The sequence below is a fragment of the Haemaphysalis longicornis genome, unplaced genomic scaffold (assembly GCF_048455015.1).
Source record: "Haemaphysalis longicornis isolate Haplotype H1 unplaced genomic scaffold, Haemaphysalis longicornis Haplotype H1 scaffold_7, whole genome shotgun sequence".
Classification (NCBI taxonomy): domain Eukaryota; kingdom Metazoa; phylum Arthropoda; class Arachnida; order Ixodida; family Ixodidae; genus Haemaphysalis; species Haemaphysalis longicornis.
Window position 1 is genome coordinate 34,279,006 of NW_027526422.1, and position 26,137 is coordinate 34,305,142.

The 26,137-nt window shown below is 48.5% G+C and overlaps 2 protein-coding genes across 2 annotated transcripts in view; both read right to left on the bottom strand.

The window, feature by feature from the left end:
• Window positions 1-1,253: 1,253 nt before the first annotated feature.
• On the bottom strand, window positions 1,254-14,211 carry LOC144147396 (high-affinity choline transporter 1-like). The gene is made up of 5 exons (XM_077679519.1): window positions 14,067-14,211; window positions 12,499-12,628; window positions 7,509-7,726; window positions 4,102-4,300; window positions 1,254-1,987 (listed from the first exon to the last, which is right to left on the bottom strand). The coding sequence occupies exons 1-5, from the start codon at window positions 14,094-14,096 to the stop codon at window positions 1,395-1,397; spliced, it is 1,170 nt and encodes a 389-aa protein (XP_077535645.1). The 5' UTR covers window positions 14,097-14,211; the 3' UTR covers window positions 1,254-1,394.
• A 1,774-nt stretch (window positions 14,212-15,985) lies between these two features.
• The window catches only part of LOC144146245 (uncharacterized), a 57,903-nt gene continuing 47,751 nt past the window's right edge, over window positions 15,986-26,137 (bottom strand). The window contains exons 12-15 of the mRNA XM_077678209.1: window positions 24,118-24,384; window positions 19,815-19,922; window positions 16,497-16,694; window positions 15,986-16,146 (exon numbers count right to left, since the gene is read on the bottom strand). Of these exons, the coding sequence (XP_077534335.1) occupies window positions 15,986-16,146; window positions 16,497-16,694; window positions 19,815-19,922; window positions 24,118-24,384 (734 nt within the window). The remainder of the gene's footprint in view (window positions 16,147-16,496; window positions 16,695-19,814; window positions 19,923-24,117; window positions 24,385-26,137) is intronic.

The window sequence follows — 26,137 nt, forward strand, 5'->3', positions numbered from 1 at the left end:
GGCAGGGGGGAAGAGACCGCCGCCGCGCGGTTGGTCAGTCCTCGCGCGGCTGCGCTTTCGGGTTGACTGGCACGACACCGGCCGATTGGCATAAGCGACATCGTCTTACGCGACCCTGTTTGTAGAGTATACCCCATGTTTCACAAAACGAGTGCTTTCTACCGTAACAAAGACAAGCTAGGTGCAAATGCGGTCAAAAACAAAACAAAGACTGCAAAGGCCAGGTGCGGTATGGTGGCGTCATCTGGGAGGATTGACGGTAAACAAGGCTATGTAGTCCTTTGAAAGCCTAGTGCCGCATTCTTGTTCACTTGAAGACCTGTTTTTGTGATATCACCTCAAACGACCTCAAGAAAAACACGATTTGGTGGGAGAATCAAAATTTTCACATAAATTGATTAATTCTTTGTGACTAAAGCATCGTTTGCTGCCGGACAAGCGCTCGGGGCGCTATAAAACACCAACAATTCTTACGCATAAACAAACTTGTACTTCGTCTGCATGGCCCCTTTAAGTTTGCTTACGTGTTTCGAAGGTGAAAACCTGGAGATAATTATTACTAACTTCCTTACTGCTACATCGTATTTGCATCTTTCTTCGCTTTCATTGTTTCGTCTTACTGCGCAAATTACGTCTGCAAGAAGTCTGGCACGTACACTCCGCAACCACTCTTGAATCAAGATTCTACTCCCGTGCCATCAGGTACAATCGTCACGCGACACACACTGTTCTACAACGTTTACGATTCCAAATCGCATTCTTGTGAATTTCGTGCAGGACACACAAGGCTTAAATTGTCACCGAAGGGGCTGTTCGCTAATTTGGGCGCGTTCTAAAGGGCAAGTCTACTAACAAACTACTGATATAACGACCACTTTTCGTGGCACTTTCGAGTTCGTTATAAGCGTGCCTGACTATAGTTGTGGCGAACATAGCTTACTATTTGACGGAAAAATTGACTTCCAACTCCTCGCAATATTCCAGCGTTCTGGACAAGGTTATTTACACAAGTATACCGCTGGAGAAAGCTCTAAAAACGCAGCCTCAAGGAATAAAGGGCACCATTCGCACAAAACTTCCGATTGATTTTTAGTCTTAAGAACGTCCGCTCGAACGGATCACGATCAGAAACAAGGAAAAGCACCGACATAGAGAACGAAGCCATCGGGATTTAATTGCTCCCCAAAACAGCAGCTGGCTGTTGTAGCCAACGCTCCGTCCCAGAATCGCGGGTGTGAAAGGATGCAGCTGTAGAAAGAACTTGTATACTTGTATATATATTTATATATTCCAAAATCGCTAACCATAATTATGGCGATATGGTTCACACAAAAAATCATTTGAAATATCATTTCTCGGTGAAGAAGGCCGCGGGAGCGGGGAAGCGCCGCCCCTCACTCCGGGACGGGCGTAATACGACTGGCTTTCCGTGCAGCGCTTCCCCTGCCACTATCCGTCGACTTTGGCTTGCTCGACGCTTTTCGCTGGGTTGACTGCGACTTCGTGCGTGTGAGCGGCGGCACCTCAGATTTCGCCTTGGGCTTCAGCTCCAATCCAAGCGTCAGCTCCGACTTCTTCCGCGTGGCACTCAGAACACCGCAGTCGGACACATTAATATCCGTGTCCACGCCGCTGACTTTATCCTTGGCTGTTGCTGCGTTGGTGGGAGGCTCTTCCTTAGCAGCGACGGCCGGTTCGCTTCGGCTCAGCTGTGTGGTGCCATCGTGCTTTAACTCGACGGTGCCCGGCGCCTTCTTCTTGAAGCACTGCAGCACGTCCCAGCGCTGCGAAAGCCTGCCTTCCTCGAAGAGAGCCGTGGCGACGTACGAGCCCACCAAGAGAGTGACCAGGCAGAGACACATGCCGGTCAGCCGGAAAGGGAACCGCTGGCCGGCCTCTTCGTCGTACAACGGCAGCTTGATAATTACGGGCAGGTTCACCGACGGCTCGCCGCACATGAGGCGGAAGGAAGCGCCCAAGATGAAGGCTGCACAAGCGGGTCAAGATCGGAGTCTCTTACACTCGCGCACAAGTAAAAACACTCCTTCAGCGTGCTGGTATGCGGGTGTGCGTGTTAACTTACACCGGCCGGGATGCTTGAGTTAAATCACAGAAGCGTTACCGCCATGACGAGTGATTGAAACTAACGGGCTGTCAACGGTGTCCTCTGTACAATGTCCTCAGAGGTCGAGCGGATTGGGTTGGTGTACAACGCAGACAGTAAGATGCTTACGACGCAGGAGGGAAACAGACAGCTCCATGCTTGTCCACTAGAATAAATCTCGACTCCTTCAAAGTTTCATTGAGCGAAGTGTTAAATGATCGATCACAAATTAAAAAACACTTTTGTTTCGTGAATTTCGTGTACCAGTCCAGCTTCGCAGGTCATCCTTCTTCACAGAGTGGAAGCTAGGTCACATTTCCCCCCCCCCTCCCCCCCCCCCCTCTTCTTCCCTCCGCTGCCACCTCGTGCCTGATAAACCGGCAACCAGTTATGTGCAGGCACTTCGAAGTGAAAGGCACCAACCAAATTGTCACTGTAGAAACCCTTATAGCCGAGCACGAAATATTGGCTCACGTCGACGTTGCTGTTCTTCATCCGGGAGAGATTCCCAGCTACTAGGCGAGCTGAAACTTGCGGTGGAAACGGTGGTGGCGGCGGCGGCTGTCTGTTGATTTCGCACCCATTCGCGCTTCTGTTCCGGCAGACGTTCCTTTAATTCACGCTGTTGTTCCTCCTAGCCAACGACACGCGTCTCTCCATAGCCAGCTAAAACATGGAAGGACTCGAGCTTTATTCTGGAGGACAAACATGTGTGCATGTCCGTTTACGTCCGCGTCGTAGCATCTCACTCTCCGTGTAACACATTACCAGCGGCTTCTTGTGAAAGAGGCATCGGTGGTGTCGAGGGGAATAACAGTTGCTAAAGCGGGGTCGGCGGTAGTAAGGAGGAGCGCTGCAGCGGCGCCGAGTAAATCCGCCTCACCGGAATGCAAACTGGGAGAAAAGGGGAGGGGGGGCATATACTTCTTCGCAGTAAAAAGCAGCAAGACACCCCATCGGGCTCTCCGGCCGAAGGTTTCACCTGCAGGCAGCCGTAATTGGGTTTAAAGTAGCCGTGGGATCTGCGCTAAATTCCCTAATGGTGATATGCAACGATTTTGTGTTAAACCGCATGAGTACCGGACGCAGGTAACAAAAAAAAAAGAGAAAGAAATGGGGATATTGCGGGTAGTTAAAAGAAGTGCTTGTCTTTGTTGTGGCGATCAGCGGGAAATGACTATTTAGTCTAAGAAATCGTCTTTGAGCGCATCTATTAATGGGGGTAAGCAGGGCGCTGCTTTCAGTCAGGAGCGGAGACTACCCCCCCCCACCCCCTCCCACACACACACACACACTCCATCACCACTGTGCATGCAACCTGGCTGGCATCTTTGCAGAGGCGGATTCAGACTATCTTGTGAGCGGAGGGGAGAGAGGATTGGTCGGGCCACGGCTGAGAGGATATGAAAAATTAGCTCTTGGCTCATCGTCTGCTCTAGATGAGGCATGACAAGCGGGTAAGGTTAACGAGGGGCAGTTGATGATGTCCCACATCAAGATGGTACGCACTTTAGGTTCAGAAAAGTTATTTTGGGAAACCCAATGGTCGTTCAAGCGTCCTCGTTGCCTCCATTCTGGATGAACCGCCGAGTTTTGACTGTGGATGTCCACAATTATACAATACACTCAACACACTCACTCACTCACTCACTCACTCACTCACTCACTCACTCACTCACTCACTCACTCACTCACTCACTCATGCTCGCTCACTCACTCACTCACGCTCGCTCACTCCGCAGCAAAGTCCCGCACTCTTAGCTAGTAGTCATTCACTCACTCACTCACTCACTCACTCACTCAGTCAGTCACTCACTCACCCTCACTCACTCGCTCACTCACTCCGCAGCGAAGTCCCGCACTCTTAGCCAGTAGTCACTCACTCACTCACTCACTCACTCACTCACTCACTCACTCACTCACTCACTCACTCACTCACTCACTCACTCACTCACTCACTCACTCACTCACTCCGCAGAAAAGCGCCGTACCCTTACCCAGTAGTGAGCCGTATGCGTTGGTCTTCTTGAAGTAGAAGACGCACAGGAAGTGGGGGAAAAGCAGTACGTAAACGAATTCCGAGGAGAAGATCCACAGCTTCAAGACGGAGCGCACTTGCAGCGCCAAGTACGTAGCGCAGGACCCAATCATCCAAATCGCCAGGCGCAGTGTCTGGGCCACCTGGAGGTCAGACTTCTGCGAATGCGAAGAACGCCGCGGCCGCAACCGGTTCTAGCAGTGTCTGCAATGTACACGAAGGTAACATGGTCGAAAAACTGCCCCTAAAAGTGCCCATCGCATTTATCGCACCGTGACAGAACAACGTGCGACTAATGGTTGATTTCAAGCTGAGTTCTCGAAGCATGCTTGTTTAGTGTTTACTGGACTTGCCAAGTAAACGCAATGTCACCCGCAAACAAGTGTCCCAAGTGTTATGTACCATTTGATCATAACCCTCATTTTCCCACGATCAGGCTGGACTAAGGCGGCCTCCCAGCGAGAACCAAATGCAGTTCAATAATCGTTTATTCCTCCACCTCCTCCTACAGCTTATTACATGTAAATTATTTTGTAGACACTGCACTGCCTCTTTTGTCACCCTAATATATCGGGAACCCCTTAGCCATCTCGTGAAGGAGTATTAGGCCTGTAAGCAGTCGGGCTTCGCCTTTTTTGTAGGTTAGGATTACCTTTCAAATGTTTAGGCGAACAGGGAATAATTTTCTGTGAGATTTTCTAACACAGTGTCTCCATCATCGTGTAATAGAGCACACCTGAAGATATTCCTGAAGCCTGTTTTACGTTAACACTACTTTTAGGATATTTTGTCGGGGGTCGGAGTATTGGCGGTGAGATGTTTGAGTGGCGCACCCTGTATCTGACGTCAGCTTAGGGACCCGCTCCGCTGTCGTCTGCTACATTCGCCCCGCTGCTACACCCGCGCCGCGTTCATCCGGTTCTGACTGGCAGCAGTGCATTTGCTAGAAATCGCCCGCTTTGATGCTTTGGTGCTTTAAAAAGCGTGTTTTCAATCAGATTCTGACGGCTCTGAATAATTTCAAGCTTTGTCCCGCACAATTTTACAACACACGAGGAGAGAGAGAACGACTTTCAGAGAGCATCGCTCAGACAATCGTGTGTAACTCGCCCTCGTCCTATCTAGCGTATTTGCGAGTTTCAGCGCTCAGAGCTCCTCGATAAGTATTCAAAATGCGTAGGCTTCCCTTAACTATTTCTGAGATGCTGTTATGAAGACTCAACAGTCTCATGCTACGCATCAAGCAGCGGGTCGCACAGCAGGGAATAAAACGGGTGTTTTCTCTTTCTTTCGTTGTTGTTAGATGAACGTTTTTTTTTTTTTTCTGTGCCCAACGCATTCATTTTTCTGCACCGTTCTAAACGTCCTAGGAGGTTTGGGGATGTTTCACAAAGTTCGTGTGAATATTCAATGCAATAAGATCTGTGCTACGGCGCAGATAACGTTGTCCACAGTACTCGAAGGCGGCTTTTGTGCACCTAATTTCTATCGAACCATCGATATCGTAACGAACTCAATCTCAACCCGAAAAATTATGACATGATTACGGTGTTGAAAACTTCATATACTTGCTAACTAACGCAATAAATAGTATACATGCCAATTTTCAGTATAACACAATTCGAAACCAATGAATATGTCCAGACAGCTCTTTATTGTTTTCCAACCCCTTCAGTCGCAAAGAACAAATCCTGGCCTACTCGGGATGACGTTCGGTGAATTGAAGAATGAATCTTACTCTCTCGTCTTACTCTTGGCCTGCCCACTAACCAGCTCGATTTTACTGTTAAAGTTTTCTCCTCCGCCTGGTCCTCCCCTCTTGAGTGCAGTTTTACTATAACGCCTATCTGAATATTGGGATGATGTGGCTGTGGCAAATGTACCGAAATATCCCTCCAAATCTGAACAAACATAGTCTTACTGTAAGTTTGCCTTACAGGTTACTCGCTTCACTCAATAAGCGTGCATACTGGTTAGAAGCCCGGTATAAAACAAGCACGCGCCTATACACACAGCAGGTTATTTGGAAATCAACCTACATTATTTGTGCCCCATGTCGGCACACTTTCATGCCGTGACAAGGTAAAGTGACTTGATACAATAGTTTCGAGTGTTAGGCAAGGTTGCCAAATCTTTTTTACCTTACATACGATTAGATGGAATCGTAATGCCTTCTGCCAAAGCCGACAGCCCCGAAGGCCTAGAATTTGTTTTGGTCTTTCATTTTCGCTGTTGTCGGTTGTCAGCCTGCGGCTGTTACCTTTGTTCGAAAGACTGCTGAACACAGAGGCTGACGCCTAGCTCCGACTCTTCGCGCGCCGCACAGGACCAGCTTCGCAGCAATGCATGGGCGACGCCGGCAATGTTTTTTTTCCAGAGCGGTATCAAAAACTATACTTAAAATCACGCCTTGAGCTAGTTTACGCTATTTTAAGTCTTTTGTTACGACAAAAAAGTTGCGCATTCGCGAGATCTGCTGCGGACAAGCACAAAATCTCAACCGCGCGCAAAGAAACAGCATAGAGAGCGAGCCCGAGTGAAGCAGACGACAAATGCGAGAATCCCTAAGCCGACGTCACGGAGGCGCGCTCTGCAGCGCCGCCCGTGGTCGCGCTCACCGCCAATAGCAAGCCTAAATTTTGTATAGAATTTCTAAGTGATTTGCAGCACATCATGAATGATTGTCATAGCCACCTTTTTGTTCATAATGCAAAGATTATATCTCTGCCGATTAAATACCTATTGATCAAATATTCCTTCTGTACATTTGCAAACCTGTTACAAGCTTCAAATCGCCTTTCCTAAGCCTCCGGGGCAAACGGTAGAAGTTGACGAAATTACGAACAGTGCTCGAGAAACTGCACATCACAGTCATAAAATCGTTTTAAATCGACTCAGTATTCTTTCACCCCGCACTTTAATATCATACTACCACATCCTCAATGTCACATCGCCTTACGCTTAGCTTCTCTCAAAAGGGAAGGATTAATTTCATTTTTAACAGCGGAGCTGTTGCGAGCAAGCCTTTTAGTAAGTCTGCTGTTCGTCGGGCGTCACTCATGGGTAGGAACAGGTTCCCAGAGCTACCGATGGAGGGCGCAATAGTCTCAGAGCGGCAGATTCCTCTCCCTCCCACTTTAGCTGTCCTTTGCCGATTCTTTTGCGCGAACCATCGAATTTGCGCGGGAACGGCGATGCCGTTCTCGGGCGAGCGCCCGTTGACGTTCTCGCCGGCACAAGGGAACCACATACCGCTGTTTCAGCACTGAATGAACCTAGGTTTAATTTTGCTTTTTTTAAATCCGTCCGAGAAAGCTTGACAGACGCATGCGGCGCGCACAAACTAGGAACAGAAGGTCAACGTACCGAGCGCCGGAAGATGACCTCGTAGGCATTTCTGGTGACTATGGAAGCGGCGCTGAGCATGGACGAGTCCACGGAGGACATGATGGCCGCCGTGATGCCGACCATTCCCAGCACGGACACGAACTCGGGCGTCAGGTAGCGGAGGGAAAGAGGGAGCACGCTGCCGTGGTCCTTGTCCAGCAGGCGGGCAGGGCCCATGTAACCGGCGGCTGTGAAGTCTGGAAAAAGGAGAAAAACGCCGAAGCAATCTCTTCTCAGCGCCAGGCCAACTTCAGCTGCAGTTCACATCCGAGGCAAGTTGTACTGCACAGCCGTGTACCGCCACGTCCCGGCTGTGTCCTTTCGCGAAGATATCTCCCAACGGGCCTCGGGAAATAGCCATGTAACTGCACCGGCATTCCTAAGAATATCAGTGCTAAGCAGCAGTGAACCGTCGGCAGAAACATTGGGAAGCACCCATGACAGCCAGCGCTGGAGTGCGGCCTGATCCCGTTACCAAAAAAACACTGTGAACATAGAGAATTTAATTCAACTGGAAAGGCCTTTCCAGATACCAGCGAGCCGAAAACTTGATATGTGCAACGGTACTAGGATACCTGTTGGACGCAAAGAAACCGCAGAGGAGTTTGTAGGGCTCCCCATCTTTGTTATTTCTTAGGCTATGTTCAGACTACCGACGCAAAAGCCATATCGTGATCTATGAACGTAACAAAATGGCATGTCACGCAGTTCGGTTGGCTTAGACGTGAAATGACGTCATTCTTTAAAGTTATTACGACAGTTGCGTCAACAGTCCGAACCCGGCGTTACTCTGTCTTGTCTTAGCGCTGTTCAATGCCCACAATGAAACGCTTCCTCAACGGCACAACATGTACGCTCAAATTTTATACCTCCTCAATATCGTCCTCCTCCCCCTCAACATCATATTTTTTGTTTGTTTGGATTTCTAATCATGCAACCTCTGGTTCCCATCTTCTTTCCATCCCTGTTGCAGCATAAGTTGTTTTAACCAAGTTTGGATCGTAAACCGATAACGAAGAGAAACGATAACATTGCTGTCTTCTGTTGTCAGAATTAGGTACAAAACCATGTGAATGCAGACCGCCATGATGAAGGCACCTAGAGATAAAGTTTTTCCCCATTCGAAAAAAGACGTCAAGAAAAATTTCTGTAGTTTGTCGTATTTTCGCGTGTCGTACGTCGTCTTGTCGTATTCTTGTGTCGTGATTCTGATGTTCTGTCATGTGTCGTATTCCTTTCCTAAGTTTGATGTTCCGTCGTGCTGAATTCCTGTCCTGTCGTGATCTTGATGTTCCATCAGAAGTTGCACATGGTTTGAATGTTGTTGCCCGTTGTGAAGAGTAGCGTAAACGGCAGTTTGTGTTGTGACTACAGGAATATTTGTCATTGAGAAAATTGACTTTACCCGCCGCGGTGGCTCAGTGGCTAAGGCGTTGCGCTGCTGAGCACGAGGATGCGGGTTCGATTTCCGGCCGCGGCGGCCGCTTTTCTGATGGAGGCGAAAAGCAAAAACGCCCGTGTGTGCGAGATTTCGGCGCACGTTAAAGATCCCCAGGCGGTCAAAATTAATCCGGAGCCCTTCACTACGGCGCGCCTCATCACCTGCGTTGCGTCGGCGCGTTAAACCCTACAATCAATCAATCGAGAAAATTGACTTTGTCGTTACCACGGAAATGTGTGTCGTAACAACAGATGGCTTTGTAGTAACAACAGGACTTCTGTTGTCGCAACAAAGTTTTCTGTCTGACGACAGGAATTCTTATTAGGTTTTTGCGGTATTCCTGCTGTGATTTTAGACTCGAGAAGGACAAGTATTTTTGTATGGCCTACTTGTATTTGATAAAGAACGACGCTGCGAACGAACACTAGTCCATTCGCGACAAGAGCTTCACAATCATTTAAGCTCTTGCAGTAGAACTTCGAAGTACACCTAATCTAATCAGTGAATTTATAATATACCGCTTCTCCCTCCGTACTCAATTCGTCGGCCCGCTTCCCAGACGAACGACTAGAAACTCTTTTATCCGTCAAATAGTCCGTCCGTTCCCTGGTTTCCACAAAAACAAAAAACTCCGTGAGGATCCCTGCCACCTTGATGTGCGGTTATTTCTCAATCATTAATGGAAGTAGCCATTTCTCCTATCGCGAGTAAGCCTTCATAAGAGCCCCCCAAAGCACATAAAAACCTCTTAGAAGTGTAGCAAGTGTAGCAACCCGCTCCCAGTTTCCTCATCAGTGTGCAGATGGTAATGAATGCGTCGCTTATGAGGCAGCTGAAGCAAAATAAGCATGCCTGGACAGCTTTGCCTGTATGAACCCATCGGCAAGTCACCATACTTGAGGAAGTCAGCTACCTCTGCACACAAGGGAAAAATCGCAAAAAATATTGCCTTAGTCGACGTTCGCTACTTTTTTTACAGCAATGCTGTAAATGGCTAGGATCCAGCAGATCGTCTCCGGTCCCAGAGCGATGTAGACAGAAATCGCTAGCGAGCGTAGCGCCACGTTGCGGAGCCCACTCAAATCCCAGGAATCGTAAAACTGTGCGCCACACCCCCCGGGGCATGGAAAACATCATACAAAATTAAAAAAGGTCCTAGGCCCTTCATAGAGCATGCGCCGTGATTACCATACCCGCGCTATAATAAATTTCTACCCATGATTCCTATGTGTTTTGTAGCGTAAGCTACACTGGCCGAGGTTGAGCAGTTTCGCGTGTGCCGTGAAGGGCCGTTCTGCGCATGTGCGAGGGGCACTGGATTGGATTGGATTCTGGACGGAAAGTTGGGCTAGTTGGTTAGACGATAAGGGGTGCATTTTACTAGCGCAAAAGGCGGACCACACGTCTGTTCGACCTGTGTTCGTCCTAGCGTTCGTCCTGTGTTTTTGTTACTCGTGTGGTCCGTCTTTTGCGCAGTAAAATGCACCCCTTATGGATTCGATTCGATTCTGTTCGCTTGGCTTGGCTTGGCTTGGCTTGGATTGGATTTGGACTGGATTAAAGTGGATTGTGTTGGATTGTGTTGCGTCGTAGCCGCGGCAGACGCACTGGCGCCGGCGCGTGCCCAGGTGTGCGCCTCAATTGCGCAGTAGCCAAGTCTGACGCTGCGTCGGAGCCGCTTGATAGCCGTTTCACGTGGCTCGTGAAGAGCTGTGCTGAGCATGCGCGAGGAGCAGTGACTGGACAGGACTGGGCTTTCAGTTAATAACCAAGAACAATGCTCTATCGCAAATTACAAACAAACGTGTTTTGCTTCGTGCACCCCTTGGACTACGACCCAGTCAAACCTCACGTTGAGGCTCGGCACCGCAGCTTTGCTGGCCATCCCTCTTCACGGGGTGGAAGGGCTCTGAATTTTTTGGCATGCACGCCGAATAGTCTTATGATGCTCTTATACACTCCCGCTTAAGTTATTCTTCATTAGTGTGGTCAACCGCAAGCAAAACAATATAAGATCTCCTACAGGCACTTCAAAATCGAGCATTTCGTGCAATAGGAAATATTCAGCTAAATGAGGACGTTACTCCGTACTACATCGAATATAGAATTCGTGATTTCAGAAAAACACAGGCGTATAAATTGTTCATTAAAATATTGCGACAATACAGCTCGGATAGCCTGTTTTTATTTAAATACCAAACAAAAGAGAGTCTCTATGAGCTGTGAAAAACCTTATCAACAAAGCCAAGATCCAGAACGAACTATGGTGACCAAAAACTGTCTTACAAAATGTCTGATGTGTTGAATGAACATCCCGCGGTATTGGAAGTCTTAATTTCAGGAACAACACCGTCACAATACAAGAAACTTATTAAAAACTGCTCTTTAGTATTGGATAGCTTTGAAGGTATACCTTTGTAACTATAAGCGTACATTTTATTTTGTAATACCACGCGCTGCACTAGATGTTTTATATTTGTGTTCTGTTTTTGTATTTTTCACTGTTTCTTCTGAACCTCATAATAATAAACAGCTTGGTACGAAAATTGTAACCCTGTCCTGTTATATCAGTATGTGCTAGTGTCTACTTTTCCTTGTAAATTTTCGTTGTAATTCTTATTGCTTTGTCGCGTCGTCTGCGGCTCAAAGGGTGGCACGGCCTGATTCAGGCAACTGGTTTGTCTTTAGCCATGTCCCCCAAGGCAATGTTTTGTAATATTGTCTTGAATAAACTTGTAAAAAAAGAAAAAGGATAGTCGTGAGGCATTTTTTAACACGCAAGTGTTTTATTCCGGGGTACACGAACATTTAAGTGACGTCATATCCGTCACGGAAGTGACGCCAGTACAACTCAGCAAGTGGCCTGTAAATGGTGCACCCCTGCACATAGGGTCTTCTTGCGGAGAAGCAACCTTTAGAGAACGTTATAATTGGGGTTGTTCGTTTTCGGGTTTTATATTTTAAGACGTGACGTCATATCCGTCACGAAAATGACGCCAGTACACCTTTGCCGAAGTGTCCCGCCAGCGAGATGTCGCTCGCCAAGCACACCCACAACACAGCCACCAACCCGCAAATCATGCTCAGCTGCGGATTTCGCTGCACATTTCCCTTTCCTGTTTTACCGTCTCCTATGACAGAGTAATCAACCACAATTTTTTACTCCTATTTTGTAATCCTCGGCTAGCGCCAAGGAGAGATAGGAAAGCATCGCCCATAGTTATTACAACACTCGTCTTCCCTTCTGCTGTGATCCGGCCGAACGCTGCTCCAGAAAGAATTTAACAGTACCCGCTCCCGGAGAGGACTACCATACGTACAACGGTTGGAAAGCGCAGTAGAACGCGGCAAAACTGAATTGAAATAAGCAAAGCTCCTCCGTGTTTATCGCGAGAGGATCAGAAGCGAGGGGAAGAGCCGGAGAGATGAGTGGGAGAGAGAAGAGGCGACAGAAAGACTGTCGTCTTTCGACGACACTTGCAGCGAAGTAAGCAGAGCCGCGGCTAATTTTTTGGGAAGTGCACTTACTCGCGCTCCTGGCGGTGGCTCCGATGGTAACGGCCGGAATGCTCAGGAAGAGGCACCCCACAGCAGAGATAAAGGAAATCATCCTGGCGATGAAGTGAGTCTCGCAGCTCACGATGCGCTGGAAGTAGCTCTGCGGCAATAGAGAGCGGGTTTGCCTTGCTTTCACGCGTGTCGAACGAGCTCCTTTGCTGTTCGAGAACCAAACTGAAAGGACATTTGAACATATTTTTCAAATTTATCGATGGCGACAAAGTGCGCAGGTATCGCCCAAACCTAGAGTTTGCCCGCTGATACTTAATGTCCACGCACTGCCTAATACCTTGTGGTCTGTGCAAAGGTATTACCCGTAAATTTATTTTATTGAAACGATTTCCCTTAACGTCTTACAAAATCATACTCGCACATCACACCTCAAGCGCGGCTTGCACGATTCTCAGGCGCCGAGCGACATCGTCATTGCATCACAGACGCAAGTGACGTGCCTTTTCTCCGTGCTCTTCGCTTAACGCTTTTAGTCGTCATCCGCTTTGTCAAAAGCTTGCTAGGACTCATGAAAGGATGGAGTACGAATTCACCTAATTTAGCCGCTTGCTCTAGAGTTTTTGAAGCAGGAAACCCTACCCTTAGCAATGAAAAAAATTAGCATCATGCAGCTGCGCTCAAATGATTGTATTACGAGTCTGTAGAATTATATTAATATAAGAGCTAACCAAGAAAGATAGAGACTAGTGTTAAGGCATGGCCGAGCAGTGGCGAATTAGCTTGCGCCCCTAAGATAACTTGGAACAGAGCGCCGCAAGCAGTCGCGCTCACCACTAGAGGCCGCCACCTTCGTTTGAGGGTGGGGGTGCTCGGACCGGTTCGAGAGTGCGTTGATAGCACGCATGCAGCATGCAAGGGAGTCGTGAAGTGTGATGTGTCCACCGATGAATTTCAAGCCAAATATGGCGGGATGAAGCATCGGTGTAAATCGCAGTTTCTCTTGTCTTCTGGTTTGGCGCAGACGTGCAGACGAATATTATGTAGCAGGGGTGAGCGATTGCATTGTAACTTTAATGTTATCGAGTGACAGCACCGAACAAAATATGAGCACAAATGGTTTTACTGATCCTGCTCTTTTTCGTAGCAGCCCTATAGCAACCACTCCTCACACCGGCTGCATTTCGTCCCTTTCAGCATTAAAACACCAACTCTATTTTTCTTATTCGCACAAACAGCCCGACAATCCTCATCATGGTCAGCCATATTGACTGCGAGGGTGTCGGTCCCCACTTAACCGCGGTTTTTAAGCGCGTCACATAGTTCTTCCAGCATTTCCATGAGTTTCAAACAGCAGACGGGAACCGTGCAAGGGTAACCATATGCGGCGAAAAGTACCGGGTCAGCAGGGTCCGATAATAAGAGGCAAAAGGCTGCGAATTCGCGTTTTTGTTGGAGAGGGCCTGGGGCACAATTTTGAGCCGAGCGAGACTAGCATTGTATTGGAATATGACAGATACAAGCGTAAGCAGACAATTGTTCGGGGACGGGGCCGAAGAAAGCGCTAGCATTACAAAGCGCAGCTTCACCTGCCATGGAATGCCTCCGAGGACGATCATCAAGAAGATGTCGAAGAGCTGCGGCGCGTCGGTGGGCGTGATCGCGCCAACCCAGTCGCTGTCGGGTGCTCCCACCTTACCAACAAAGGGGCTATTGAGGCAGAAAGGGACGCACGTGCTCTGCGACAGAGGGAGAAATTGGGCTTGTCAACGGCGAACGGACGTTTCCTCCTTTTTACGGCGGGTTGTAAAGCGAGGTGTAGATCTTCTGAATTTTAAGTGCAGAGCACTTTAGGGCCGCGCTTGTCGTCGTAGCTCGCTCGATGGACCCAAGTATAGCCACACGGCGTTCCGTCGTCGCGGCGTAACCCAGAGATTTCGAAAGCCAAGCGCTCGAAACTCGTGAACCACTGGCGCTTGTCATACATCTCCCCGTTGTTTAGCGCAAAGAAAAGTGTATGTACATTTGAGGCAAAATATACGTAATTAACCGGCAGCGCCCAAGTTCATTTAATTAGGAACGCTCGTTTGGTTGGTTTCTACGATAGTGAGCGAAAAAAAGTGGCAGCGCAACGCCGGCACGCGCGGGAGGAAAAGCAAGCACAAAAAGAACAATACTCCCGTCCCGCTGGCGCAGTTTCAGGCCGGGGGCGCGCGCGCACTGCGAAGGCGGGAAGTTTGAATTGCATTGGGTGGTAGCAGCGAGCGGATAACGGCGCTGCAGCCCGTTATGGTGAATCACTGCTCTGCACTTCCGACAGCTTTGACATCGAGTGGAACGGCTTTAATCTTTTTTTTTTTTTTTTACTTTAGGGCTTTGAACTTTCTGGACACCCGAAAAACATGACTGTACTCGCCACTGTAGTCCGCCGGCACATGTGAACTTATTTTCCCACTTATGCAACCCGGGAACGAAAAAAAAAGATGTGCAAAATATTTAATTAACACAAATCTTTAATTACAGGAATTAACAGGCGGTAGTCTTCTGCCACCCGTATAAATGCCTGTCCTGTCTCGTTTGCTCACCTCTTACGTTATTCCACTACTGTCTCGGTCCACCCATTGGAGGCTTGTGGAGTTAAATTTTGCCGCGTTCGCACTGCTGGCTCGCCATCTTTTGGGACTGTAGGGACGTAGCGCCCGAATCCTAAGCGCGAGGCTCGTGCGCCATTCAGCCTTCTTTCTTAATTAGCTCTCGCAAAAAGCTAGCGCACATCTACTTTTAATTAAAAGAGCACTGCAAACACCAGTGACGTATTGACGTTCTTCCTCAAATAAGCGTAATATTATATTTTGCTGAAAAATCTAGACCAATATTGATCATATTTCTAGATTTATCAGATTCAAAATGTTCTGCCTATATAAAGGTCTCACTCAAGAACTCTTTCAACTTCGGCGGGCGGCTGAATAGAGGAGGGACAGACAGACAGACAGACAGACAGACAGACAGACAGACAGACAGACAGACAGACAGACAGACAGACAGACAGACAGACGGACGGACGGACGGACGGACAGACAGACAGACAGACAGACAGACAGACAGACAGACAGACAGACAGACAGACAGACAGACAGACAGACAGACAGACAGACAGACAGACAGACAGACAGACAGACTAAATTTTGGCGTTCGAGTAGACAATCAAGACTGCCGCCTTTAAAATGAGGGAAAGCGAATCACCTAATGGTGCCTTAAGTGGGGGAACCCCCTTCGATTTTCGGTCATCCCTATGTGGCCTAGCTCTGTGTGCGGGGGTACAAGAAGATGGGTGACTGCTGACAATCTAAACCATCAGTAAGTTTTGCGGCTACCGTAGCAGTTTAAAACAACGTCCCAATTTTAACTATAGGCCAGCTTGCACAAAGGAACTACAAGACAAGCTACTCCGGATAAGCATGACGACTCCATAGATACAATACTCTCTGAATATATACATAATAAATGTCTAAGGACTTGCCAGGAATACGGCTGCGGTGCCTAGCTGGAGGATGTCCGTGTACGTGGTTGCGTAAAGACCTCCCAAGGAAGTGTAAAAGAAGACGACCATCGCTGACGCGATGGTGAAAAACTGCGAGTCCACTTCCATGATCACCCGAGCCGTGTCACCTGCAGGAAAGGGGCCGCATAAGCTTCGCAATATACAGCCATCCGTGACGTCACAATATCAGGCACTATGGCACCTGTCGTTCCCCAACAATATGGCCGACCACGCCCACTGGTAAAAAGATAGGGTAGGCGCAGTACGACATAAACTGGAAGTAGAAGTTCTGTGCAGTGAAGTAAATGATCAGTAGAAGGCTGCTGTCACTCAACGCAGTGAACTAGAGCGTAGTTCCTTGCGTCAAGATGGGCGTCACCTAGCGTCCCCCTGCAAACCGAGCTGTCCCTTCTACCACACTTACAAGCACCTAGCCTATGAGAATGTGAGAAAGGCTCTTGTGGAGAAACGTTCGCACCAAGGGCTGCCAAGACCGCAGCTGACCAGAAGACCTCGCCGCAGACGGCTGGCAGGCACAGCAAAGAGCCCACCCACCGACCGTAGTGGCTCTGCAACGGGTCCAGCATGGTCACCGGGTTGGTCTCACGCATCTTCTCGGCAAAGAAGACGCCACCTGAGTTAGGCGAGAAATGTGCAGTGCAATTAGATAGGTAATCTTGCCTCGAACCATGCATTGGAGTTGGTTGTTTAAGTTTTGTTTTTACTGCCCGGCGGCGCCTGGCTGTGTTATCTGTGTCCCAAGCGAAGCGCGTGTTACATTTTTTTATTTTTATGCTGCACGGTTTATCTCATTTTGATAAGGAGAGCGTTTCGCCCTAACGTCGCTAGCCTGGAATAATCTTCTTTGATCTATAATGTGGATATAAATCGACGGTTCGAGAAACACTCGCGCAGAAAGATAAAAGCCTGCAAAACAGACACCGCGGTATTCGACTGGCCGAGGCTCGCTTGCGCACAACACTTTACTGACTGCTGCTTCGCCGCCTGTCTATTCTTTGAGTTGTTAGGGGAGCACACGTTCGCTCCAATAAACTTGTTTTCCTTGAAGACAACTGCGTCGTCTTTGGCTTCGTGACAATATGGGGCTAAACATCCATTCACTTCAGAAAGGGTCCCTGTCCGGGAGGGGGAACACGGAGCAGTGTCCGTATAGCTTTTGCCGTCGGCAGGGCCCGGCCCACCAGTTGACACTGGTCTTTCATGCTATAGCTGGAAAAAGCAACCTTCGAATGCTCAAGGTCGGGGATTACTGCACCCGCTCTTACTTTCGGGTGCGCCCATGTTCGTCGCATAATGACCATTTGTTAGGCTCTCCTGTGGGATGTCTCTTTTCACGACTGTTTACATATAAGTTCTTAAAATTACAAGGCCACCACCCTACTTTTCGGTGTATAAAAATTGACCTTATGCTGTGGTGGAACAATGGCGACTACCGTATAAACCGGATTATAGGTCGACCCGGTATATAGGTCGACCCCCTACCTTGAGGTGGGAAAAGTTGACAAAAAAAATAATTCGGCACAGAAGCGCACTCACAATGTCTATATTTATTTTCGACGCCCGTCCGTCACTGCCATTAACTATGCCTGCCGAAGTCACTCGTCCGAGCTATCAGAGTCGTCCGAGGATGACTGCTTCGCACTGTCATCTTCCATGCCATCAGGCGCATTGCTGATGGAGCACTTCCTGAACGCTCGTGTAACCATGTCGTCGGGCAGCGACTGCCCAGAGAAGGACACCCAGCTTGACACGGTCGCAACCGGCCCGTATAGGTCTTTTTGTTGTCGCCGGCTATCCACTCATTGTACAGTTCGCGGAGCCGGTCCGCGCATGGCCTCCGGAGCGATCGTGAGCGAAGTTCCCGGACGAAGTCCGCCACTTTGTTCTCCAACTCGGTGTACACCGCTTGACGTCCACGGAATGATCGGTTTCGGGGGTTGTACGCGCACAGCTTAGCTTTCTGGCTCCGCCAGTACCGCACACTTTTCTCCGAAACGCCTAACTGGCGTTGCACCGCCATATCGCCATATTTCCATTCTGCTCGGTGACTCAATCGCCGTCAGCTTAAACGCCGCGGTGAACTGGCGTCGACTGCCGCCACTCATCTCGGAACAGAGACGTACAGAAATGTACGTACGCGCGCACGCACAATAGACGAGTAAAAGACGAAAAACTAGAGAAAAGCGAAATCAAATAAAGGCCTGATAGTGCGAGAGAGTAGTCCGACACAAATGGCAATGGCGACGGACTACGCTTGCACATTGTTGCCAGACAACGATTTACATTCTGCCGATGACCGCTATATAAGACGAGGGGGGACTTTTGTGCGGAATTTTTTGGAAAAAAACTCGACCTATATTCCGGTTTATACGGTAGTGGTATAGTGCTATGGCCTAGTGGCTTACGCCCAAGAGGTGGCATTGGCATGTACGTTACACATTGATAGCCCAGTGCCGCTAACTTTGTGCTACAGCAAAATGACACGGAGCACCTTTCAACGATAACTATCACCTTCATAACAGCACAATTCCGGGCGCTTCATCTTGTAAGTATTCAGGCGCCATTTTTTGCCGAACTCTGTCCTGGTCTCAAATATGTCGGACGTATACAGATCAGGCTTCAAAAATCTGTTTCTCAAGCCTAGAATTTAAGCATGCTCCAAGTAATGTCAGGGTCTCAGCTTGTCAGGTTCTTACTATATCTAAACTTGAGTACGCGCCGTCAGTACGGAGCCCGCAAACTAAGAAAGATATCAAACAACTTAAGTTGATCCAAAGAAAATTTGCTCGTTTCATTTATGCAAGTACGACAGCAAAGACTCCCCCACGCGCCTCATGACCCATAATCATTCAGAAACAAGAAGGAAACTAAATCGTCTGTTACTTCTTCACAGCGTTATGTCTAAAAAGGTTGCCTCGACTATACCTGCGTTCTTTAAGTCACTAACTACCCCAGGAAACCGCCACACACGAGTGCACGCACTAGAACTCATTTTTTTAGCAAAAACTAGATCATTCCGAAATAGCTGTTTCCCGGGCACCGTGAGTCTATTCTGGCATCTTTGAATTCCATTACAGCCCCAGAACAGCACTTGTCTTGTAAAACAATACATTTAAAGAAAGGTTGTAATGCAGTACTTTTGGTCTAGTTTCATATCACTGCCTCATAGTCTGTTAGTACGACAGATGTTTACATTCTGTTAGGCTTTACGATTTGTATTGTCCACGTGCGGTTTTGCCTTATATGTTATGCTGTCCTGGTAGTTTTACTGGGTACGTATTTGTTAAATATTTTTTAGGTTGCTGATAATGACCGTATCCATACGTATGTTCCGCTTGCCCCTCCGGCTACGGCAATTTCGGGCTTCAGTATTATAAACAAACAAACAAATAAATAAATAAACAAATAAACAAACAAATATACAAACAAACAAACAAACAAACAAACAAACAAACAAACAAATAAATAAATAAATAAATAAATAAATAAATAAATAAATAAATAAATAAATAAATAAATAAATAAATAAACTACACCGGGTATGTTATAAGGTACCTGGTGACCTTGCTTGCGTTTTTCCTGGGCGTAGACCCCCTTTTTACGGTAATTTTATTGCTTGGAAACTGTACAACACGCCCGATCCCAATGTTGCACGCTCTATATTCTAAATCGCTTTAGGTAGAATCAACTTCCGCAAGCGAGCACAGCCTTCGGGGACTGCGTGATGCTTTTACTAGACGCTCATGTGGATGGGGGCGCAACGATGGCAGCTCACCGATAATCAGGCTGAACGCGTAGCCAATCGGGGCGTAGCAGTGGAGAATGCCCTTGTGGTACACGGCCTCTGCGGTTCCGTTCAGGTAGCCGCCTCCGAACCAGGTCGCTGGAAAAGAAAGTGCGTGGAAGACGGTAGCAAAGAGGCACGTAGAAACTGCGCGCTTGGAAAAGTGGTGTGGCAATGGTATTTGTCAAAAGAAGTTCCGTAACCAGCCTTAGTGGTTGCTAATGTGATCTGCCCTGCAAGCCCGAGGTTGCGACTGCAGGCCGTGGTGACATTCCTTCTAATAACGTCGAAATGCAAAAAAAAAAAAAAATTATTGCCAGTAGTTGACGCACATTGCTCAGAGAAGCGCGAGACATGCACGACGAGAGCACGCGACTGGCATGCGACTGATCGTGACGACGGCCGCACCGGACCGGTTTTGGCGTCGTACGCTCGTCGGAGGAAGCTCACGACGTGCGACTGGCAAGCCAGATGCAATCGTTCGATCGTTGCGACCATACCGCGGCCGCTGCCAATAAGAGACTGGGCGAAAGTTTCAAAGCCTCGAAGAGGCGCTAGTGGCAGTTCAGTTCCAAGTATGTTGAGGACCGGTGCACATGCGTCACGCTTTGCGTGCTGGGCTTCTATGGCGCGGCCTCGACATACTGCCCTTCCCCTCACCCTTTCGCCATGCTTTCATCCTCCGCTTTCTGTCCTTTGAGCTCATATTCGGTGGCGTCTTCGTTCTCGTGGTTATCCCGTAGCGCGTCGCCGCCGGGCAGCGTCTCGCGCCGACTCGGCATACCACCCTGCCCCTCACTTTTGCCACTCTTTCCTCCTCCGTTTTGTTCCTGTCTTCGGTGTTCCCTTCGTTCGCTCGGTTACAAAGCTGGCGACGCCTCCAAGCATCGCCTGCTGTATTTTTACAATGCCAAACGCATCAGCCCGGACCGGCCAACCAAGCCCTCTCCTTCTACTCCGGCCACTCTTCCCCAATCGCTAGCCTTCCCAGTGCTTTAGCCACGCGACCAGTTCATCTTAGGGCGACGCGTAGTGGAGAGCGGCAACGCTGGCAAAACGTGCTCCACCGTGAGTCTGAGTTTTCTAACGCTGGCGGGAGCACCCTTCCTTCGGCAATCTCAAACATCAGTTGCCTTGGCAAACAGGCACAAGCTGTTCTCGAATTCAGTTACGGTCGAGTGATCCCGGTTCAGCTCGGGGCCCCACCTTGCGACATATGGGCACTGCAGGCGTACCGCTCACTGTCATTGGGAAGCGGGCGTTGCGTTTGGCATTCTAAAATACAGGAGGCGATGCTCCAAACCACAGTATCACATGCTTTGTGCAGCGCACGAAACTCTTTGGGCATTCATATCTGCTTACGTGCCTTAAAGGTGACTTGACCGACACAAGACTCCTCTACTATTACACTGTATTTGCATGCATTTCTTCGCTTTCGTTTCTTCGTCTTTGGCGCTAATTGCATCGAAAGGCTCGTTTACTGCTACATCGTGTTTGTGTTCCTTTTTCGCTTTCGTTTCTTTATCTTCTAGCAGGCATAAATTCAGCAAGCTGACTGGAAATGCACGCCGCAACTTGTCCAGAATCAGTTCCACGTGGCAGGGGTTCCCCTGTTCCACGCATGCGTCGTCACGTTCACGTGTCACGTGGCATGCACTAGTCTACCTTTCGTTCCATCGATTCCAACTTGCGGTTTTTGCGTGGTGGTAACGTACTTGTCTCATACTCCGGAGGTCCCCGTTGTACGTGCCTACGAACTCAATTGTGTTCTTTAATTATTCTTTCCAACGGTGATTCTTTCCTGTGCCGGACAGCAACAACTTCCACTGTTTTTCGCGCAATGGCGCACTTACGGCTTTCGCTTTAAAAAAAAAGAAAACGCCGGAGAAATCATGGCGCGGTGGCATGCCTGCTTTTGTGACATTGAGTGGAGAAAACGTTTTCCAAATGGTTCATATTCATACAACCTTGGTAAGAATCACGGTCCTCTTACAAAATAGAGCCCCCCCCCCCCCTCTTAAGAGCTATGCCTAAAACAAACAGAAAGCACAGCATTTTTAAAGGGACAAACAACCGATTTTTGTCGCGTATATGTTCTCTAGCTCATATGAAAGCCAGCGTTTTATATAGCCCGGTAACCACAAGCAATTTCTAAACAAATCGGCGGAAATAATTTTAATTTTCAGCAAACTTCCTGAAATGGCGGTGGCGGTTCGTAGTGTCGAAACTTGGCAGTACAATATGTGTCCCTGTCACGTGACCTGCAAACCTAGCAGCTACTGTAACTGCTGAAAGGTTTATTTACGTATTGAAAACCTTTTAACACAAGTATTTGTACAAGGTTAATTATATATGTATTTCTAAACATTATTTTGAAAATTTAAAGACGCCGCCCGCCGCCGCTGGGTTGCTCTCAGTGTGGCTAACTGAGCCACCATGCCCAGAATCAATGGCAGCGTTCAGTAAACAGACCCAGTGAAGGGGCTTTGACGATTCTGCCTGAGTCAGAAGCATTTGTTCTGCCAAAATATTTGATTTCAGTTTCCCAATACGCCAACGGCAGCTTAAAAAAAAGACGTCGCGCCCGTGGAGAATCGAACTTCCCGCCTCCACAACGTGAAGCCAGATTCTACCTATCGTCTAGCCCAACAGATGGCGCATTCGTGCCCAATAGACCGTTGCATTAAAAAACACATAACGGAACAGGAAAGCCTGCGATTCAAACTTTTTTAGCTGGGGACGAGTTTTTAAATACCGTTTTTCATTTCGCATACAGAGAAAAGTATGTTGCCGAGCTACTCTATGTCATGGTTGCCAGTATCATTTTTGGGAGGGACACATACGGCTCGCAGATCAAAAAATTTCGATTTAAAAACTTCTAGGGCGTTATCAGCAAAGCCGTTTCTGGTCAAGGTGCTTTAAGTGATGCCCTTTCATTTGGGATAGAGAATATATACTCGACAAAAATCGGTTGTCTGTGCCTTTAACTCGTGACAAACGGGGGTTAGACTACATCGCAAAGGAAAAATGGGTCGCTGAGGCGAGCGGTTAAGATGCCGTTGCCAAGTGCAGCAGTATTACGGGCGAAGCCCCTTATATACAGGGGTTCAGGGTGTCGCCTTCTCGTGTCATCGGCCCTGCGCTGCCTTCTCAGACCATCAATATATTCTCGAAAGTGCACTCCCCAATGGTTCTTCACCAGATAATCCCCCATACCATGACCCCCAATTACTCGCCGTGCTAGAAACGTTTTCCCTTGAGATCGGTCTGGCTCGAGTATGAGCCGGGGAGTATACAATCCGCCCGGCCCGTCAAACTGCACAGTTAGATCCTCAATTAGAAGCTGCCTACACGACCCTTGAAGTTTCAAGAAGTGGTATTCCTCCCTCCCTGCTATTCCCATTTCCGGCCTCTGGCCGACCGCCCTTCCCTTCCCAATAAAGGACTTTAATACTACTCCTATACCACATCGCCGATGTAGTCATGGTACTAAAACACCGGGACACTCGTTTACTCCTCGTGCCAGAACACACCGGGACACTCATTTTCCAACGCCTTGCGCTTGAGAATTTCATCTCCATGGGCTACCCCCCAATGGCTTCATCTCCGTCGGCAAAAACGCAAAGGCGCCAAGAATACACTTATACACTGCATGCTTCGCCCCTCCCCAGGTTTCACGTTAGTGGAAATGGGCCGGGGTTTTTTTGCTTACAAATAACAGTTCCACTAGGGACCATAACCTGCAATAACTGCACTATCACTTAGAAAAACGTGGACACCGACCTTGCAACCACATCAACCCGTCGAACGTCATTCGAAGATGATTACCTCGAGTCCTCAACCCTGCGTTTCTGGGCGCATCACTGGAGAGGCGCGCATGCAGGCAACCGTGTGAGTGCGTCATCACTGGTTACGTCGGGCTCCGCGGGATGGCGGTACTTGTCCGTGCTAAGCACATGGCTGTGTTGCACGTTAACGAACTGTACCTCACCGAACGCCAAGTATTTCCTTGAGTCCAATGTGAGTGCAATTAACAACAACTCTGTTGAAAGTTCCACCGTTGAGAATCGGGTTGAAACGGAGCAGACGACGCACGCCGGTGTTATTTTTTTTTCTTCGGCGTGCGGTTGCAGTGGCACAAGCCGAGCCATGTCCATGGCCATTTCAGTGTTGCCAAGCGAAGAAATTGACAGCTAAACTTTTGAACGAATACCACCTATACCGGCTACCCTTGAATTGCGCTTGCCGTAGTGCAGGCGCGTGCGATAGCCGTTATTCTGCACGATTTCCTTACCGGTCATGGTTAAGGCGCCCAGAAACAGCGGAATGTGGCGGTTGGCCACGAAAAGTTGCATGACGAGGTAGCCGGCAGCGTCTTTGTTGCTCTGCAGGTCTGCGGATTCCAGCTTGGACGCCGCGATGCTCGGGCGGCGAGATCGCGCCCGGCGACCAGACCACACGCCCAGGAACAGGACGAGCGCGTAGTAGGATAGGACCGTAACCAATGATACGGCATTGATCGCCATTCTCGTTCTGGAACCAGGCCCGGGGTCGCGTGCAACTGGAGAACGTGCAGGGCCAGGAAAAACCGCCAGTGCCCACACTCAAGGGGATTGGCCAACACACGACAATAGGGTCGTTTACACGCTTAGCTGGAACATCAGATTTGAATTTAGGGTGTTATATCTCAAACCTTTCCGCTGCAAAACTTTTCGAACAAAAATTACCCCACCTTCCCGCGAGGGGAACCCTGTGGAGATGCGACGCATCTTGGGGGTTCACTTGGTGTTTCCGTTGGGTTGATTCTCTAATTGCGTGAAACGTGTGAGGAACGCGTATGATGTATTTATTTAACACGCGGCGTAACGTTAACGATAACGGCCTTGTGGTCGCTGAGGTGTACGGGGAGTGGATGGTGAAGTAACGGGACCACCGTGCAATTTGCAGCGAAGATCAAGTCTATGCACGTGCCCCGTATCGTTGTTGGGGCACTAGTCGTCATGATAACTCCAGCGAGTACTTGACCGCCATGTGACGTTCACGCAGCTTCGCAGCCTTGTCCTCTGTGGTGCTAGCATTCCTGTTATCACAGTGATCGGTGCTGCTTACGGTTGCGCGGGCGATAGCAGAATTGTTAGGCTCCATTCAACGCATCGATGGAAATCGGAACGCCGGTGCTGGAACGACCACGGCTATGACGCAATGTGGCGCGGCTATGACGCAACAGAGTCAACCGTTGACTCTGGCGTCCCACAGGGTACCGTTCTTGGACCACTTTTGTTTCTTTCGAGTGCACTTTGAAGTTCCTGTAAAAAAATTCCCCGCATTTCCCCGAGGGGAAGAATGTGAAAGTGCGAATGCACGAGTTGAATTTGCGCGGTTCGGTAATGTTCGCGAAAGAGAGATCACACACACACACACACAACTACAAAGAAAGAAAGATGCATTTATTCACAGACACCTATTTGTGTTGTCGTTGTACTTGATTGCTAGAGCGGATCTCAGCTTTGAAATTTCGTGTCAGTACTCCTTTAAGCGGGTGCATTAGCCCTTCTCACGCCCGATTCCTGGCCAATCCCCCACGTGGGTATGTGCCATGTCAGCGGCCAGGCAGCGCGCGCCCATCTCCCCCCGTTGCCAAGGAAGACGAGGAGATTCCTGGCCAATCCCCCACGTGGGTATGTGCCATGTAAGCGGCCAGGCTGCGCGTTCGCACGAGCGCGGACATCGCCGGTGGACGCAGGTTCAGGGTCGCTTAAGAAGTGCATTCGCACTTAAAATCAAGTTGTATGCTGATGACTGTGTCATATATTCTGAAATATCCAATGTAACTGATCAAAGCATTCTTTGATCTTTGAAATTGTTAAGTGGTGTGCTTTATGGCAGATGTCAATTAACTTCGATAAAACAGTATTTATGCGAATAACCCACAGGAAAAAACCCTTACTATTTAATTATTCCACCGCAAGCTTCACCCTTTCTGAGGTAACTAACATTAAGTATCTCGGCCTTTGGATTACCAATGACCTTAACTGGACCAAACATATTGACTCCGTAATTACAAATGCTAACCGAAAACTATTTTTCCTTCGAAGAGCTTTAAAATATTCTAATTCCACGGTGCGTACTCTAGCGTACAAGACCATCATTCACCCAATCTTAGAATATGGAGTGATTGTTTGGGACCCTTTCACTAAAGGGTCCCAAAGAAAACTAAACTAAACTAAACATAACTAAATTGGAAAACGTGCAGAAAAAGGCAGTCCGCTTTATCTTTAATACCTTTGGACGCACCTCTATAACTGAACTCTTAC

What these genes read in the sequence shown, in the direction of transcription:
- LOC144147396 (XM_077679519.1), bottom strand. Translation starts at nt 14,096, where the DNA reads ATGATCGTCCTCGGAGGCATTCCATGGCAG. An exon ending in AGCCACCGCCAGGAGCGCGA is followed by an intron (nt 7,727 to 12,498) that starts GTAAGTGCACTT and finishes TCCTTTTTCCAG; the next exon opens with ACTTCACAGCCGCCGGTTAC. An exon ending in AGGTCATCTTCCGGCGCTCG is followed by an intron (nt 4,301 to 7,508) that starts GTACGTTGACCT and finishes TCGCATTCGCAG; the next exon opens with AAGTCTGACCTCCAGGTGGC.